This window comes from Pteropus alecto, unplaced genomic scaffold (assembly GCF_000325575.1).
Source record: "Pteropus alecto unplaced genomic scaffold, ASM32557v1 scaffold71, whole genome shotgun sequence".
NCBI classification, from domain to species: Eukaryota; Metazoa; Chordata; class Mammalia; order Chiroptera; family Pteropodidae; genus Pteropus; species Pteropus alecto.
This window is the reverse complement of record NW_006433024.1, coordinates 1064214-1078695: the sequence shown is the minus strand read 5'-3', so window position 1 is coordinate 1078695 and position 14482 is coordinate 1064214. Positions and strand designations below refer to the sequence as shown.

Here is a 14482-nt window from a genome sequence, read left to right as displayed (position 1 = left end):
TCTTGGCCCTGGACACTTTGCTTTAAAGTCTAAGTGGCCTGCTGACTTCTTTTCATTCCTTCTTGGTTCTGTAACATATGTGTGCCCTTTGGGCTGTGTAAAAATAGGCCCAGGGGTCCAGAGCAGAGGCAACTCAGCTGCCCAAGGATCTCAGACACTCCCCTGGCATGTGGCCAGCTTTCTGGCAGCTGTTAGGAGGGCTCAAGGTCACTGGGCCTAGAAACCTGATTCTGTTGCAGATGGCCTTCCATTGGCCCAGGAAGCTCTGTGGAGAACAGTCAAAGTACCTGGCGCCAGGGCTCTTCAAGACCATCTCAAGAGGTTGCCTTTTGCTAGGGGCCACCTGCTCCTTCTTCTTCAGTTCCCATCACAAGTCAACTCAGGCCCTTTCCAGAAATATTAAATCTACCTCCTTCCTGCAAACTTCCAGCTAAACCTAGCTGATTCTGCTGTATCCACAATTGAAAAATAAAGACAACAGGGATTTGCAAGGTGAAGATTATTCTTATTTCATTCTTTCTCTGTCACACAAGTGAATATCATAGGCTCTTAAACTAGACAGAGTTGGGTTAGAGCTCTAACTCTGCCTCTTGGGTGAGTAATCTGGGGCAAAAATACAACCTTTTAAAGCCTTAGTCTCCATGTGAAAAATATAGATAATAATTGCATCTACCACATACGATTGTTTTGAGGAATAACTGTAATAATTAGGTAAAGCTCGTAATACATGTTCTGTGCATCATGAGTATTCAGTAAATTTAAGTTCTCTCACTGACACCTAACCATAGCCCTGTGAGGTGCTGTCATTTCTCACAACCGCAGGGCGGGTGGGGGCGTGGCTGGGGGAGAGGAAGAGAAAGTGCTGAGAGGCCAAGTGGATTATCCAGGGCCACACCGTCTAATAAGCCCCCCATCCAAATGTGGGACAAGCCTTTCTTAAAATGTCTACTTCTTAAAAAATACTTAGGTACCTTGAAAAATCATTATCGTATTATGAGCTAACATCTATTGGGTGCTTCCTCTGTGCCCAGCACTGTGCAAGCACTTCATATAGGTTATCTTAAAACAAGCCCATGAGGCAGGCGCTATTACCATTCCTGTTATAAAAACTGGTTCCCAGAGAGCCTAGGGAACATGTGCCAGGTCACGAGCAGTAGGCCTTCAAGCCAACGCTCTTAGCTGTGATGCTTTGCAGCATTCGGAGGTCAGAGGTGAAAAAAGAAGAGCTAGTCTGACTGTCTTTTCAGAGGAGGCTCAGGACCAGACAAAGGAGGGCTGGATCCAGGAACAGAGCTGAGACCTGATGTCCATGTCTGAGGGCTTGTGCTTCCATGTTCTTTGCAGGTTTCGTCGCACTGTGTCTTTCCCGGTGCTGGCCTTCTGAAAGGGCAGCTGCGACAGGAGGGAGGGAGGGGAAGGGGTAATGGAAAGGGAGAGAGGCTAAGATGGCCCTACCCTGGGCCACTTACTCCTGCTTATAGCAGCAATTCAGCTTTTTCACTTTCACATATGCTTTTATTTGTGGGGAAAAGGGGAGTCTGTTCATGGGATAGAAGTTTAAAAACCACAACCCTGTTCTTCTCTATGTCTAAGTGCAAACTCGTATTGTCTTGCAAAATCCGGTGCTGTCAGGAACCCCTGAAAGAACAGTGTGAGAGAGAGCTGTGCTCTAAGCAGCAGGAGCACTGAACTTGGGGTCTATGGAGCCCCAGGGGGCAGGCACATGGTACAGCCTCTGGAATCCATAATCTGTTTAGGCTGTATGCAAAATTCTAAGGTACGTGCCCTCTGGGGAGGAGAGGGCTGGCAACTTCTCTCAGATTTCCAAAAGATTCCATGTCTCTAAACGCATGAATGACTACTAAAACTAACCATCGTCACCACAGAAACTGCCATGCATTGATGGCAGTCTTCACCTTACCAATGCTCATATGCCGGCAGAATGGGAATAATAAAGTCACCTACCTCACAGAGCTGTGGGGAGGATGAACTAAGTGCAAGCACTTAGAAGGGCACCTGGCACAAGGCCCTATAGGCTTTAGTTATGTTTTTATCATTATAATTATTATATATCATCACTTTCATTGCCTCATTAGTCCCCACAAAAACTTTATGAGTTATGTATTATTATCAGTTCCTCTTTATAAGCCAGTAAATAGAGGCTTCAAAGGTTAAATAATTAGCTCAAGGCCACAGAATAGCAGAGAAGGAACTCGAACTTGGCCTGTCTGGTTCACAAGCCTAGGCTGGCCCTCAGTCTAGATGCACTAAGAGAAGAAGGCAGGACTCCGTGAGAACCCAGGAAGAGGCAGGTGGGCAGCGCTGGGAGGCCCCAGATGACCCCAGGCCTGAGATCAGCCAGCCAGAGGGGAAACAGGCCTGGGGCTTTCCGTTGAAAAGGGCCAGCCAGCCTTGCTTACTTTGCACCTTTCCTAATCAACAACAGAAAGCCAAGTTGCTTAAAATAATAATGATTAAAAAAGAAAACCAACCCCCTGCAGTGGCCGTCCCTAGGCTCCAAAGTGAGCCAACATCTTGGAGCTCAGTGGGTTCCAGCAAGGCGCCCACTGGCTGAGCTCCAAGGAGAGTTTCTCCTTCCAAATCGACACATAACTCAGCTGAACATACCACTCAAAAGCCAAAAAGATGCCCCTAGGTTGCCATGGCAATGCTAACCAGACAACATTTAACCAGCTCTGACGCATATACACAAACATAGTTAAGGGCCAAATGGACCGATTTGGTGAGGGAGAAGGGGCAAGAGAGGGGAGTGTTGTTTCTCAAGCTCCATCTCCAAGGATCCGGCCCCCAACTTATCTAGGTCAGGCTGAAACAGGGCAAAGGACTCAAACATAAGCTGAGAGCAGATTTGCTAGGGAAAGGGAACTCACTCCTGTGCTTCTGCATTTCTGTCACAGACACGGTCTCATTTTATGAGGGCCAAGAGGTAAGTGCTGGGTGTTACAGATGCTGATGGTCCTAGATCTGCCTCTCCCTGGGGCCAGCCATCCGCTACCCGGGCAGTCCGATCTCCTTACCCCAAAGTAGAGAGTGCTTTGGCCCACAGCAAACCGGGAAGATCCAATGTGCTCATGAGTGTAAAATTACTTGTAAACTGAAAGCACTATGCGGATACATGTTAATGCTGATATTAAAAATTTTAACCACCTGCTCCCACCAGGTAGCACTCTCATTTTCCAGATCCCATGGTTCAATGCCCATCCACAGGAGTTAATGACCATGGTTACTTTCCTTTAGGAGACTTTGCTCCTGGGTCCAATGGGGTTTGCTCCGTGGGCTGTGGCAATCTGGAGAGTGATGATAAATGCAGAAAACTTGACCAGGGTCTGAAAAGACCACCATGCCTATGGGGTCTGTCATATTCTGGGCTCTTCCATGCCTCAGCCCTCACCTCGGACACAACAGGGAAAATGGTTGGCATTGCTCAGAAGCCAGAAGCATCTCACCAGATACAGATTATAGCACTTAGGGAGGATTGATAAACAAAATGTTGCAAATCTTTCTTCTGCAGGTTCTGTGACATCCTCAGGTAAACAGACTCTCCGGAAATGGAAATCCTCTTTCACCTATCACTCCCCTGGGGTGAACCCTCTTACCTTTCAAGACTTACCCCTTAAAAGTTATATCTAAATAACTTTTAGAAAGTTATTTAAGAGCTCCTCCTTTTTTAAAAAAGCTCCCCTTGCCTAGAGTGGAATGGCCCCTTGCTGTGCCATGCATGGATGTCTGTGGGAACAGGTACACTGTTCTATTGTTCTAATTGTTCTCCAGTCTCCCACCCATTCATCACTGAGTTTCTTGAGTGCAGGAATCACATCTTGTTCGCTTGGGTATTCACCTGGCCTAGCCCAGAGCCTGGCATTAGTTGGCACTCTGTGAACATTTGTCGATTGACTGGCTAAATATATGCAATGCCACGTTTATCATGTTTGTACACCAATGACTCTGAAATTCTCAAGTCCATGTGCCACAGGTTTCTGCTTTCACTTCCCCATCCTCTGAGAAGAGAGGAGGACTTGAAGTAGAGCCCAGAGTGTAGGAGTTAGACTGGGAAATGGAGCTCAGGGGCAGCCAAGTGGGTCAGGAGGAAGATGGTGAGTGGGTAGGAGGAAGAGGTACCCTTTTCACCTCTTCACTTCTAACCACTGATTAGCTGATGAAAGTAATTCACCTCTTAAAAACTGGAAAGGTATCCATTCCTCCTGCTTTGAAAAGAAATTGCTTTTCTCTGCCTGTATTATTAAATGCCCCTGAAGATGCTGTGTTTTCTTAGTGAGTAAACACATGAACTCTTGCTGATTATTTTCAAGGAGTCATAGATACCCTTCCAACGGGTACACTGCCCAAGTTCTCAACTCACTGTGTCATCTTCCTTTTGCCAATGTGATGTTTCTCCATATACCTTCCCCTCTCGTCTCCAAACAGACAATATTTAGCAAACAACAACAAATCTTTATCGTTAGCCACCCTAAATAAGGTCTAATTGGGAAGTTAACCTTCGAGGAATCTAGAAATAGTGGCTCATCTGCTATGCCATATTCTCAAATTATGCTTCCCATGAGTAGAAATGCTTTAACTATATGCTCACACGCGCACACACAGGTGTCCTATCAACCAGAACAACACCCATGCTTGTCTATAAGAACTTCCCGTACACCCTTAGGCAAGTTCTGTCTTATGAATTATCTGTTTGTAATATAGAAGAAAGGACAATGGCTCTGTTGTCCTTATCATCATCTTTCTCATTTCCTACAGAGTGGAATGACTGTAGCGGAGGTACTTACATTTTCCTGGACTCACATCCCGTATGCTGAACTATTCTCTGCTCCATTTACCACCAGACCATGTCTGCTTCCCCGCCCCTAGGCTGGAACTAATTATCACAGACAATTATAGGATTTTATATTCCTGTGTTCTAAAAAAACCCAGTCCATGAAAAAGAAAACAAAACAGTACTTCCATAGCTGAAAGAGTTATGGAGAAACCACAAAATTGCACTGGTGCTACGGTAGTATTTATAAATAGCATATTTACATATAGAACTAAATTTGCACAGAAGAACCTGAGGTGACAACCTATTTTATAAGCTTGAAAGTGGACTTAAACAACAAACAATACCTGCAATGGAAGGTGCAGAAAATACAAATGTACCAAACAGAATAAAAGGTTTACTACCTTCAAATGTCAGTTCTGCATACACATATAATGGGCTGGGACAAACGCACTGTTATCTATCCCAAGGAGAACCACTGCATCTCTTTCATGTGAAGATGTGACTGCATGTGTAAAATGCTTGCACTAAAATTAAGTCTTCTATCTTCCAAATTTTCTCAATTATTAATACACTAGACAGCTGCAGTAGCTCTAGTAAAAATAGCAGCCAAGCTTTTCTAAAAGTCAAAGCAGCCATGAGAGGTCTGCATGGGGACTTTCCTATGCAAGGAACGGTTGCTCTCTGGATCAAACAAAAAGAAACAGTCTCCAGTGGAACAATAAAAAAGAGAAACTTGTTTCAGAATGTATACCGAAAAATGACTCCCCACCACCACACACACTCCCTCTTCTCTATTTGTGCATGAAAAAAGGTGACTGAAAAGGCAATCTGTCCAACTCATTGGGGTAACAAGCAATTCAGAAAATTAAACAGTAACCCCAAGGAATGCCAATCACTTTGATGTACTCTAGAATGAGACGATCAAATTGTGATATTCAAATGAAGTGGAGTGAGGTTAAAAAACAAATTATGACTTTTTTTAGATTTCTGAAAGCAAATGAATGTCCAGAAAAAAAAAAGCTGTCCTTTAGGTGTCACCTTCGTATTTTAAACAGATATTAGCATCATCTTAACAGACTTTGATAATATATATTACTTGTGTAAATATTCATGTTTAAAAGCGTTTTGAAGGGAAAAGCTGAGCTCTCAGAGCATTGGAATTTAATGTTTCTAAACTCAACAGTGATCATGAATTCTAATTCAAGGTTATGTGCAGAATATTCAACAAGAACAGATTTTAAGATTTTTTTTTTTAAAGCTTAAAATCAGAGCTTAAGTGCATCGCAGAAGAAAGAATATCACTTACTAAGGTTACATTGAAAATGGTCTGGATATAATAATACATTTCAAATTTATTGTCATGGTTCTGATTTCACATCATTCTAACCTTTAAAAGCAATCTGACCACATGCTCCAATTTCTGAGTAATTAAATACCATCACCTCATCTGTGCCTCAGCTCCATACACAAACAGAAATTGTTGTGGGTCTTTGAGGAAGCAGAACAAGTCATAATAGTCCAAGTTCTAAACAAGTGTGTGTTTGCACCAGTTCTGTAGAATTTGTTTCTAAGAGCAAGGACCATATTTCCTTTTCGCTGTCTCATCATCTATATAAAAATCACACCATTTTTCAGTAAATGCCAACAAATGTCAGAAGAGCAGACCACAGCTACTTGGAAATGGCTGTTAGTTTATTAATATAATCCCTAGAGTAAAGCTGTTGGTGTGAATGTTTTCAAGACGGTCAATATCATTTAAAGGCAGGGATAACATAACATAAACACTCTACCCATGTACTGCTTACCATTTGCGATCTGTTCTTCGGACAGCCATTGATGTCTTCAATCTTTTCATTTGCTGAAAAAGGAAACACAAGTCAGAAAAACAAATCACCACCAGAGATACTTGAGTCGTGATATTCAGGACCCTTGAAGCCAACCAAGTCCTAAGGCCCAGACTGGGGTTTGTCCAATCAGCACTGGCATGTGAAATACAGAGACGCATCTTGCAGGCTTCAGGACTTACTCATCAAGCTGCCGTCCTCCAGGGACAGCTGGGGCAAGGTCGTCATCAGCTAAAGCAGAGACAACTGCATTGACAACAGTCTTGGAGGGATGGGGCATCGTGGAACTGTTGGAGACTGCAAAATAGGCTGAGCTGTGATTGTGCTTTAGGCTCTAAGACAAGGAAGTGCAACAACCTCCCCACAAAAGACGAGATGGTTCAGAGTGGATCAGTCCAGCTATAACTCAGCTCCAGGGGACAAAAGCTACTAATGATGACATCTCACCCCATCTTGAACCAGAAATACTGATACTGCTTTATACTAATAGGATTACTAATAATCGTATTCCCAAGTGGTGGCAATCAGAGAAAATCAGAGAATGAGACTTAAAAATGGCTCATCCAAGGCCACACAGTAAGTTCAAATTAGATCTGGGAAACTCTTGAAGTCATAACAGTATAATAGCATCTACCTATTTAGAGAAGTGAAAGAAAGAGGATGCACTGAATTAGCTGGAAATCAAATAGCAGTAAGAGGGAAGAAAGGCCCAGCCTCCCATGGTGAAGTATGGAAGAACCCCTAAAAGATGCAGCTCCAAGATATCTCTAGTGCAGTTGAGTTTGCAACTGCAGCTGCACAAAAATGGTAGTACGTGTAGAGGTGAAGACACTGGCTTTGGAGGCAAAGAAACCCAGTTTGAATCTCGGCTCTACAGCTTCTTTACTGTGTGATCTTAGCCATGTCACTCAACCTCTCTGGACCACAGTTTCCTCATCTATAAGATGAAGTTAATACTACTTATTTCACAGACGCTATAAGAAACAGATATATGATGCTTAGCCTAGCGCCTAGCATACAGTAAGTGTTCTATAAATGGTAGCTATCATTGACCTATTAATATACATAAAATCTTATCTACGTAAAACAAATAAAATAAAAATTTCCTTTTTGATGTCTCCATCTGAGTTAAGGCCAGAAACTCAGCTAGGACTTCATAGTAAAGAACTAAGGATTTGCCTACTCTGTGAAGTCTTTATAAGCTTCCTCCCCAATCCCATGTCCTTTCACCCCATGGCCCTGTCCCAGAAGAATAAGGCACACTCGGGCCACTTTGTTCTCTCTGAACCCTGTATCTTCCTCTATGTTGTTCTTGAACATCTAGTGCATAACTCCTTTCTTTGGCTGCCCCAGCTATGCTGTGTGAGCCTGACAGACACGCAGATTTTGTTTTTCACACATGTCTATCCTTAGGGCTCAATAACTGCTTGCAAAATTCAATTCCAAAAAATATATATCATTTCAGGTTTTAATAAATATGATGCCTAAAACTTCCATAAACAGAAAAGACATTAAAAACTGTCTGAAGAAGATAACAGAATTAAAGTGTCCCAAGCCTCTAGGGTTTTAGAACACCTGAACCTAACTATAGCTCACCATTACATCAATGGGGCTTATTTTTTTCTCTAGAGTTTCTACCTTGAGGGGGAAGTGAAAAATAAGAAAGTAAGCTAGTGACAGGAAACTGTTTAAAAACTGAATTACCATAAGACTGTCTGGACAGTATAGATACGACCTAATCTACACCTTCTTTAGAATTTGCCAAAAGTAAGTTTGAAAAAAAAAAAAAGGTAAGGTGGGCTGATGACCAACCTAGGGAGACCTCAACCTTCAGAGATCTAATTGTGTTTTCTCAACCCTTAAGAACAATGAGATACGCATTTTAGGGAGTCTCTTCCACCAACTGCTTTCCTTTCTCCCAAAAAAGGTACCACAAGCCTTTAAAAAGCAAGTAGAAGATGTCCTATGAATGAATATTTGTTCTTCAGCTCACCAGAAAACACGATTAGCCAGAATATAACACTAGTATGTAAACTCCATGAGAAAAAAGGACTTCTTTTATCCTACAGCTGCTTAGGACAATGCCTGATACACAGTAACCACTCAATAAATATCTGCTGAGTGGAACTAAGGAATGAGTATTCTGAACATTTCAAAGAATCAAAAGTATTTCTGCCTTTTTTGTCCTTTAAGTTGTGAATAGAGATGTACATACTGAAAATGAAGAAGAAAAAAAAAAGACCCTTGACAAATGGCACTCCTTCAGACACGGGAAATTACGGCAGGCCCGCGTTCTGACCTTGGATTTTGATATACAACACTGGAGAATAAATATGTGACTTTTGAGAGTCAAGGCCACTCAAGGTATCTTCCAACTGGATACTTATGATGACCAAAGTCATAAGTCATTGGAGTCTGAGATACCCGTAAAGTGAAGGATGGATAACTGTGATCCTAAGACATCATTTTAAAGATTCTTTATATAACATCTGGATAAGTGAAACCAAAGAGCTTGGTCTAATTACTCCTTTAATTCTTTTTCATGGAGTGTCACCTAAACCACAGCCAGGTGCTCCTTGAATTCAAATATCATGGTTCCTATAAGCCTAATGTTGCCATTTACAACATTCAAAATAAACCAATGGAGTGGAGCTTATTTATGACCCTGCTATAAAATACATGGGAAGAGAGAAAACAAATGACTAATCCCAAACTCAAAATAAATGCTTAATAAAAATCCAAAACAAGTCTTGGACCTCCTAGTTTCTAATTTCATGTAATTTGAATATTTCTCCTTTACTTAAATTCTCAAGAATGTCTATGGTTGTCACAAATACTTAGAGCAATAATAGCAGTTCTGATTCTGTTGAAAAGGAGAGCTTGGTCTTCAGAGCCGAATTTATTAACTCAGGGTAGGGGGTCTTTGGCTACAGCCCCAAAGCAAATAACCAGATGCAAAAGCATTTGTCCCCAAAGTCCTCAATGGTGATTACAGCTGGCATGCCTAAGTGTCAATGGTAATTTATCATTCCAGCGTGTTCAAGACATTCTTAGTCCATTAATGCAGTAACTTGTCTGCACACAGGTGACAAGTTAGTAATTAGAAAGCATCAGTGCACTTTTTAAATAAGAAGAGTGGCATCGAGCTCATTACTTTTCCAAAAACCTCCTCTGATAAGTTCAGAGCATTTCCCAGCCCGTGCATCTATACTTGGCATCTATGTACGCGCATAGGGCAGCTGGCAGCCCTGCATGCAGTGATAGTAGGCCTTCACGGGGAAGAATGTACAGTCTTGCATGTTTGAATTTCCTGGTTGTGCTCAGAGGCAGCCCGAGTGGTGGTAGAAAATAAGCTTCTTTCATCTCTCTTCACCTCTAATGGGCAATCTCTTCCTCTCTTCCTCTGTCTTGACTTCCTTCTTTTGTCCAATCCTCTTTTGTTCATCCTGTTTCCTTCTTTCTTTCTTTCCTTTTTCTTCCCTTTCTCTCACTCCTTTTCTTTCCCTCACTCCAACCCCTCTGGCATCCTCCCTGAGTGGCAGCAATGTAAGCGTTGTCTGTCTCTCTCTTGATTCATGCTATTTATCCTGGCCATATAAACCTTCCTAATAACTCACGGCGATGGCATTGTAATGCGCTGGCATGCGACTGCAGACTTCGGGCAACTCACAACCCAAAAAGATAATCACACTAATAAGAGGTCGAACACAGAGAGACTCAACCCTCAATCACTAAAGGGCATAAAAAGGCAGCAGCAAAAGGTCCATTTCTTCCAAACAGGCGGAAGGCAACAGTGGAAAAGTACAGACCCCAAATAAGAACACTATCTAGGAAGCCCATTCCCAGAAGTATCTGGAATAGATGAAGATGCAGGTAGGAGCGGTGTCTATAAAAAGCGTTTATGGTTTTTCTTCAAGTCACACATCTGTTCATGTCACTCCTCAAGCTGAAAATGAACTCTTCAACCACGGGCATTTGTTCTTAGGCCAAAGCCCAGAATTCACTGTCCTGTGTCTGGTGGCCTGCCTTATTTTGCCCTGTTGACCCTCTGGCTCTCTCTGCTCCAGCCTTTTTGCACACTACTTCCTCCACCAGGAATAACCGCTTCACACAGCGAACTCCACCTAACTAACTCCAAGTTTGAGGTTTGGGCTTATAGATAAATTCCCCGATTTCCACCCTTCACCACCGCCCTTCTCCATCATGGGTTAGGTCTCAGTGCCACGTATCTTTTATCATCATAATACTCTTCCCAGGCCTAGAAATAAGTTGACCCTTAAAAGAGACAATCTCTCGGCTTGCAAAGTTGGATGCGTCTTCGTTTAGATGTGTTTTTTTTTAACTTTTTATTTTGAAATAACTTCGAACTTACAGGAAAACTACAGAAATAGTACAGAGAATTCCTACGTTTCTTCACCTACTCTCATGTTCTCCCTCCTCCCCCTTTCTCTGCATAGGGACACTTATTTTCCTGAATCATTTTAGTGTTGGCCACATAGATCAATCATATCCTTTGCCCCTTATATTTAATATGTACTTCCAAAGAATAAGGATATTGTCTAATGGTAGAATTAGAAAATTGAGAAAATTTAGCATTGATATAATTTCAATATTCTAATTCTGTCGAATGACACAAAAATCTCTTTTAGAGCATTTTATTCCCTGGTAAAGAATCCAGTCGAGGATCACATAGTGCATTTAGTTGTCATGTCTCTTTAGTCTTGAATGATTTCTCAGCCTTTGTCTTTCATGGCACTGACATTTTTGAACAATACAGGCCAGTATTTTTGTTTTTGTTTTTGTTTCCTAACAGAATGTTCCACAATTGGAGTTTGTCTGAGATTCCTCACGATTAGTTTCAGGTTTTCCACCCCTGACTGGAATTTGACATAAGTGATGTTGTGCTCTCTCGCGTTCTCAGGGTATCACATCAGGAAGCACATGACATCCATCTGTCCCTCGCCAGTGATGTAATTTCGATCACTTGGTCATGATGTCTGGATTCCGCACTATGTGGTTACTATGTCTCCCCTTGGAACTAATAAGTAATCAGTGGAGAGACCATGCAAATAGCCGGCTCCTCATCAAACTTTCTTCTCTGGATTTTAGTACCCATTGATGAGTCTCGCCTTAACTAATCTTTACCATCATGGCCACGACTCCCTTTACATCTATCAGCCCGCATTCTCCTGTACAGTTGAGCCAGCTCTTCTCTACTGATGTATCTATTTATCTATCTATCCATATAGACTTACAGATTCCTATTTTATTCTATGGTTATAATCCACTACCATCCTCAATTATTTTGATGCTCTCATTATTTCTGATTAAATTTTTCTTTGTAGCCCTAGAGGGCAGAACAAATACTTGTAGGGAGAAACTACCAAGAGGAACAGATTGGGACCTAAGGAAAGAAGAGCTTTTGAAGGATTCCAACTCTCCATCTTTAGATCTAGGTGCTTGAAGAGGTAGTAAGTTGCCCATCACAGTAAGTATTTAACAGTCTGTTGACTGCTTTTCAGAGAAACAATTCATGCATCAGGTTGGGGCATTTAAAAGTTCTTTCCAAAACTTAGAGCTAAGAGTTGCAGGAGAATTCTAGAAAGGAGAAAGGTATGACATACAGTTTAGAAGAAGGCTCAGAAGAATATTAAACACTGAGAAGCAGGAACCTCCAGGCCTCCTGTTGGAAACAATTCGACTCAGACGTGTAGAATCAGGGGCTATAGTGAATAAAATTCTCGTCCCTAATCCTTGCTAAGTGTTGTAAGCTCTGAAAGGAGGATAACTCAGATCCAAGTCCAAAGACAGCAGCCAGGGGAAAGACAGAGAAGGGTCCCTTCAGCTGCCTGGGGGAGTTAGGAAAGGTATCAGAGAGAAACTGACTTTTCAAGAATGGTTAAGAGGTCACCAGCCGAAGACCAACTGCAACCACCAGAATTTTGTCCAGCACAAAATGAACGAGTCACCAGGACTCCAGGGAAAATTTTAGCTAGATAGGTAGGCGGGCAGGTAGATAGAAAGATAGATAGATAGATACACATAATATGTATATATTAAGTACATATATACATACAAATATATCTTTTTACATTTTATTTTCATGGGCACATGTGTAGGAGGACTTCAAAAGTAAAGAGTACAATTGTTCAATAGTTCAGCATCTGGATCAGAAAATGCTGCTCCTCCTCCTCCATCAAGAAATCTGTGTTCATGAGATATTCCAAGATTAAACGCTCTCAACAGGCTGACAATCTAGGTAAGAAGTCGCATAGGAGACTCCTACATCCAGCTGCCTTCTCAGCTACCCATCTCCCGGGTCTCTGCTCCCCACACCCAGAACAGAGCCTGTGAGGCCAGCACAGTCAGGAGTGGAGATCCATGTGCTGACATTGGCCTTACTTGGGAGTCCCGGGCCACAGCGAGCCTCTCCTACAGAGCTGAGGGAAAACAACTTGGAGGCCTGAGTGAGGTGCAGCCCAAGCCACTGCTACTAACTAACTTGAGCTTCTGGAGTCGTACTCTCATGGCTCCAGGCCCAGAGGGGTCCCTGTCTAGGGAGATTCATGTCATCTGAATAGATTCAGTGAAGTGTCCTCCTGAGCGACAATAAAAACCACGCTCTTTAGTAAATTTGATGACATACGTGCTGCCATTCACCTCTTCTGGGCCCATGACAGACATAATTAATCTATCATGTCACTCTGACACCAATACTAGGGCCTCGTCATCCTTCTACACATATCTTTCTACGCAGTGTCTACCAAGTGCCATCCAGAAATACTTCACAGTTTCCAAACGTATTTCATATTTGATACCTGCCTTGCATTTCATGAGACTGCCACAAGAGTAGACAAAGCAGGCACAGCTGTACCTACTTTAAAGATGGAAAAACAGAGGCAGCAGAGGTTAAGTGACTCTTTGGAGGTCCCACAGTTGGGAGGGATGGAGATGGGATGAGAGCAAGGCCTCTGGTACTATCCTCTCCCATTTTCTCTCTTGCTTCCTGTGCTGAAAGTGAAAAACTCTCCGTGAGACATTCTGTACAGCCCCAAGACTCAGTTACAGCAGGCCCAGGTACATGATGACCCTGCTGAGACAGAGATCCAAATACGGCTCAGGGACGAGTGGCCTCTTTCAGGAGGATCTTGCCAAGAAGATGCTTCTCCTTCCAGGGTTACACGTCTTGCACGTTGGCCTCTATTCCCAGCCAGGAGCACAGTGCTGGCACACAGTCCAGTCCATGCTCCACAACCGGTTACTGAACTGAAGTAAAGGGAAGGAGAGCCTTGTACTACGTTCAGTGTCTCTGGACTGAGAGAGGGTATAAGGCAGCAAAGCAAAGAATAGAAGTTTTCAAAGCAGACTCGCCCAGGTTAGACTCCCCTTGCACACTAGTCATGTGATATTAGGCTAATGAGACTCACTGAGCCTCACTTTCCGCATCTGTAAAATGGGGAGAATACCAATTACTTCACAGGGATGCTGAAGAAATTAAATGAGAGAAATATTTAAAAGAGCTTGGTGGAAGTGATGATAAAGAGTGGGAAGAAAAGGATGGAAAAGCAGAATATGGCAGACAGACTTCAAGGTGACCCCCACTTAAGTTCAAGCTCTTGTACAATCTTCTCCTGTTGAGTGTTGCAGGACCTAGGACTCACTTCTAACTGACAGAATATGGCAAAGGTGATGGGATACCATTCCCACGATGTTTTGTTACATTATCTCTTGCTAACACTAAAGAAGTCAATCAAAGCCATGCTGGGAGAAACACATGGCAAGAAGCTGAGAGGGGCTTCTAGGAGTTGAGAGTGGCCTCCAGCCAACAGTCAGTAAGAAATCA

The 14482-nt window shown here is 42.6% G+C and overlaps 1 protein-coding gene across 7 annotated transcripts in view; it reads right to left on the bottom strand.

Moving 5' to 3' along the window:
• NAV2 (neuron navigator 2) overlaps positions 1 to 14482 on the bottom strand; it is a 369408-nt gene that overhangs the window by 238042 nt on the left and 116884 nt on the right. For all 7 annotated transcript variants that reach the window (XM_025044097.1, XM_025044092.1, XM_006907971.3 and 4 more), the window contains exon 3: positions 6601 to 6653. In XM_025044097.1, the coding sequence (XP_024899865.1) occupies positions 6601 to 6653 (53 nt within the window). The remainder of the gene's footprint in view (positions 1 to 6600; positions 6654 to 14482) is intronic.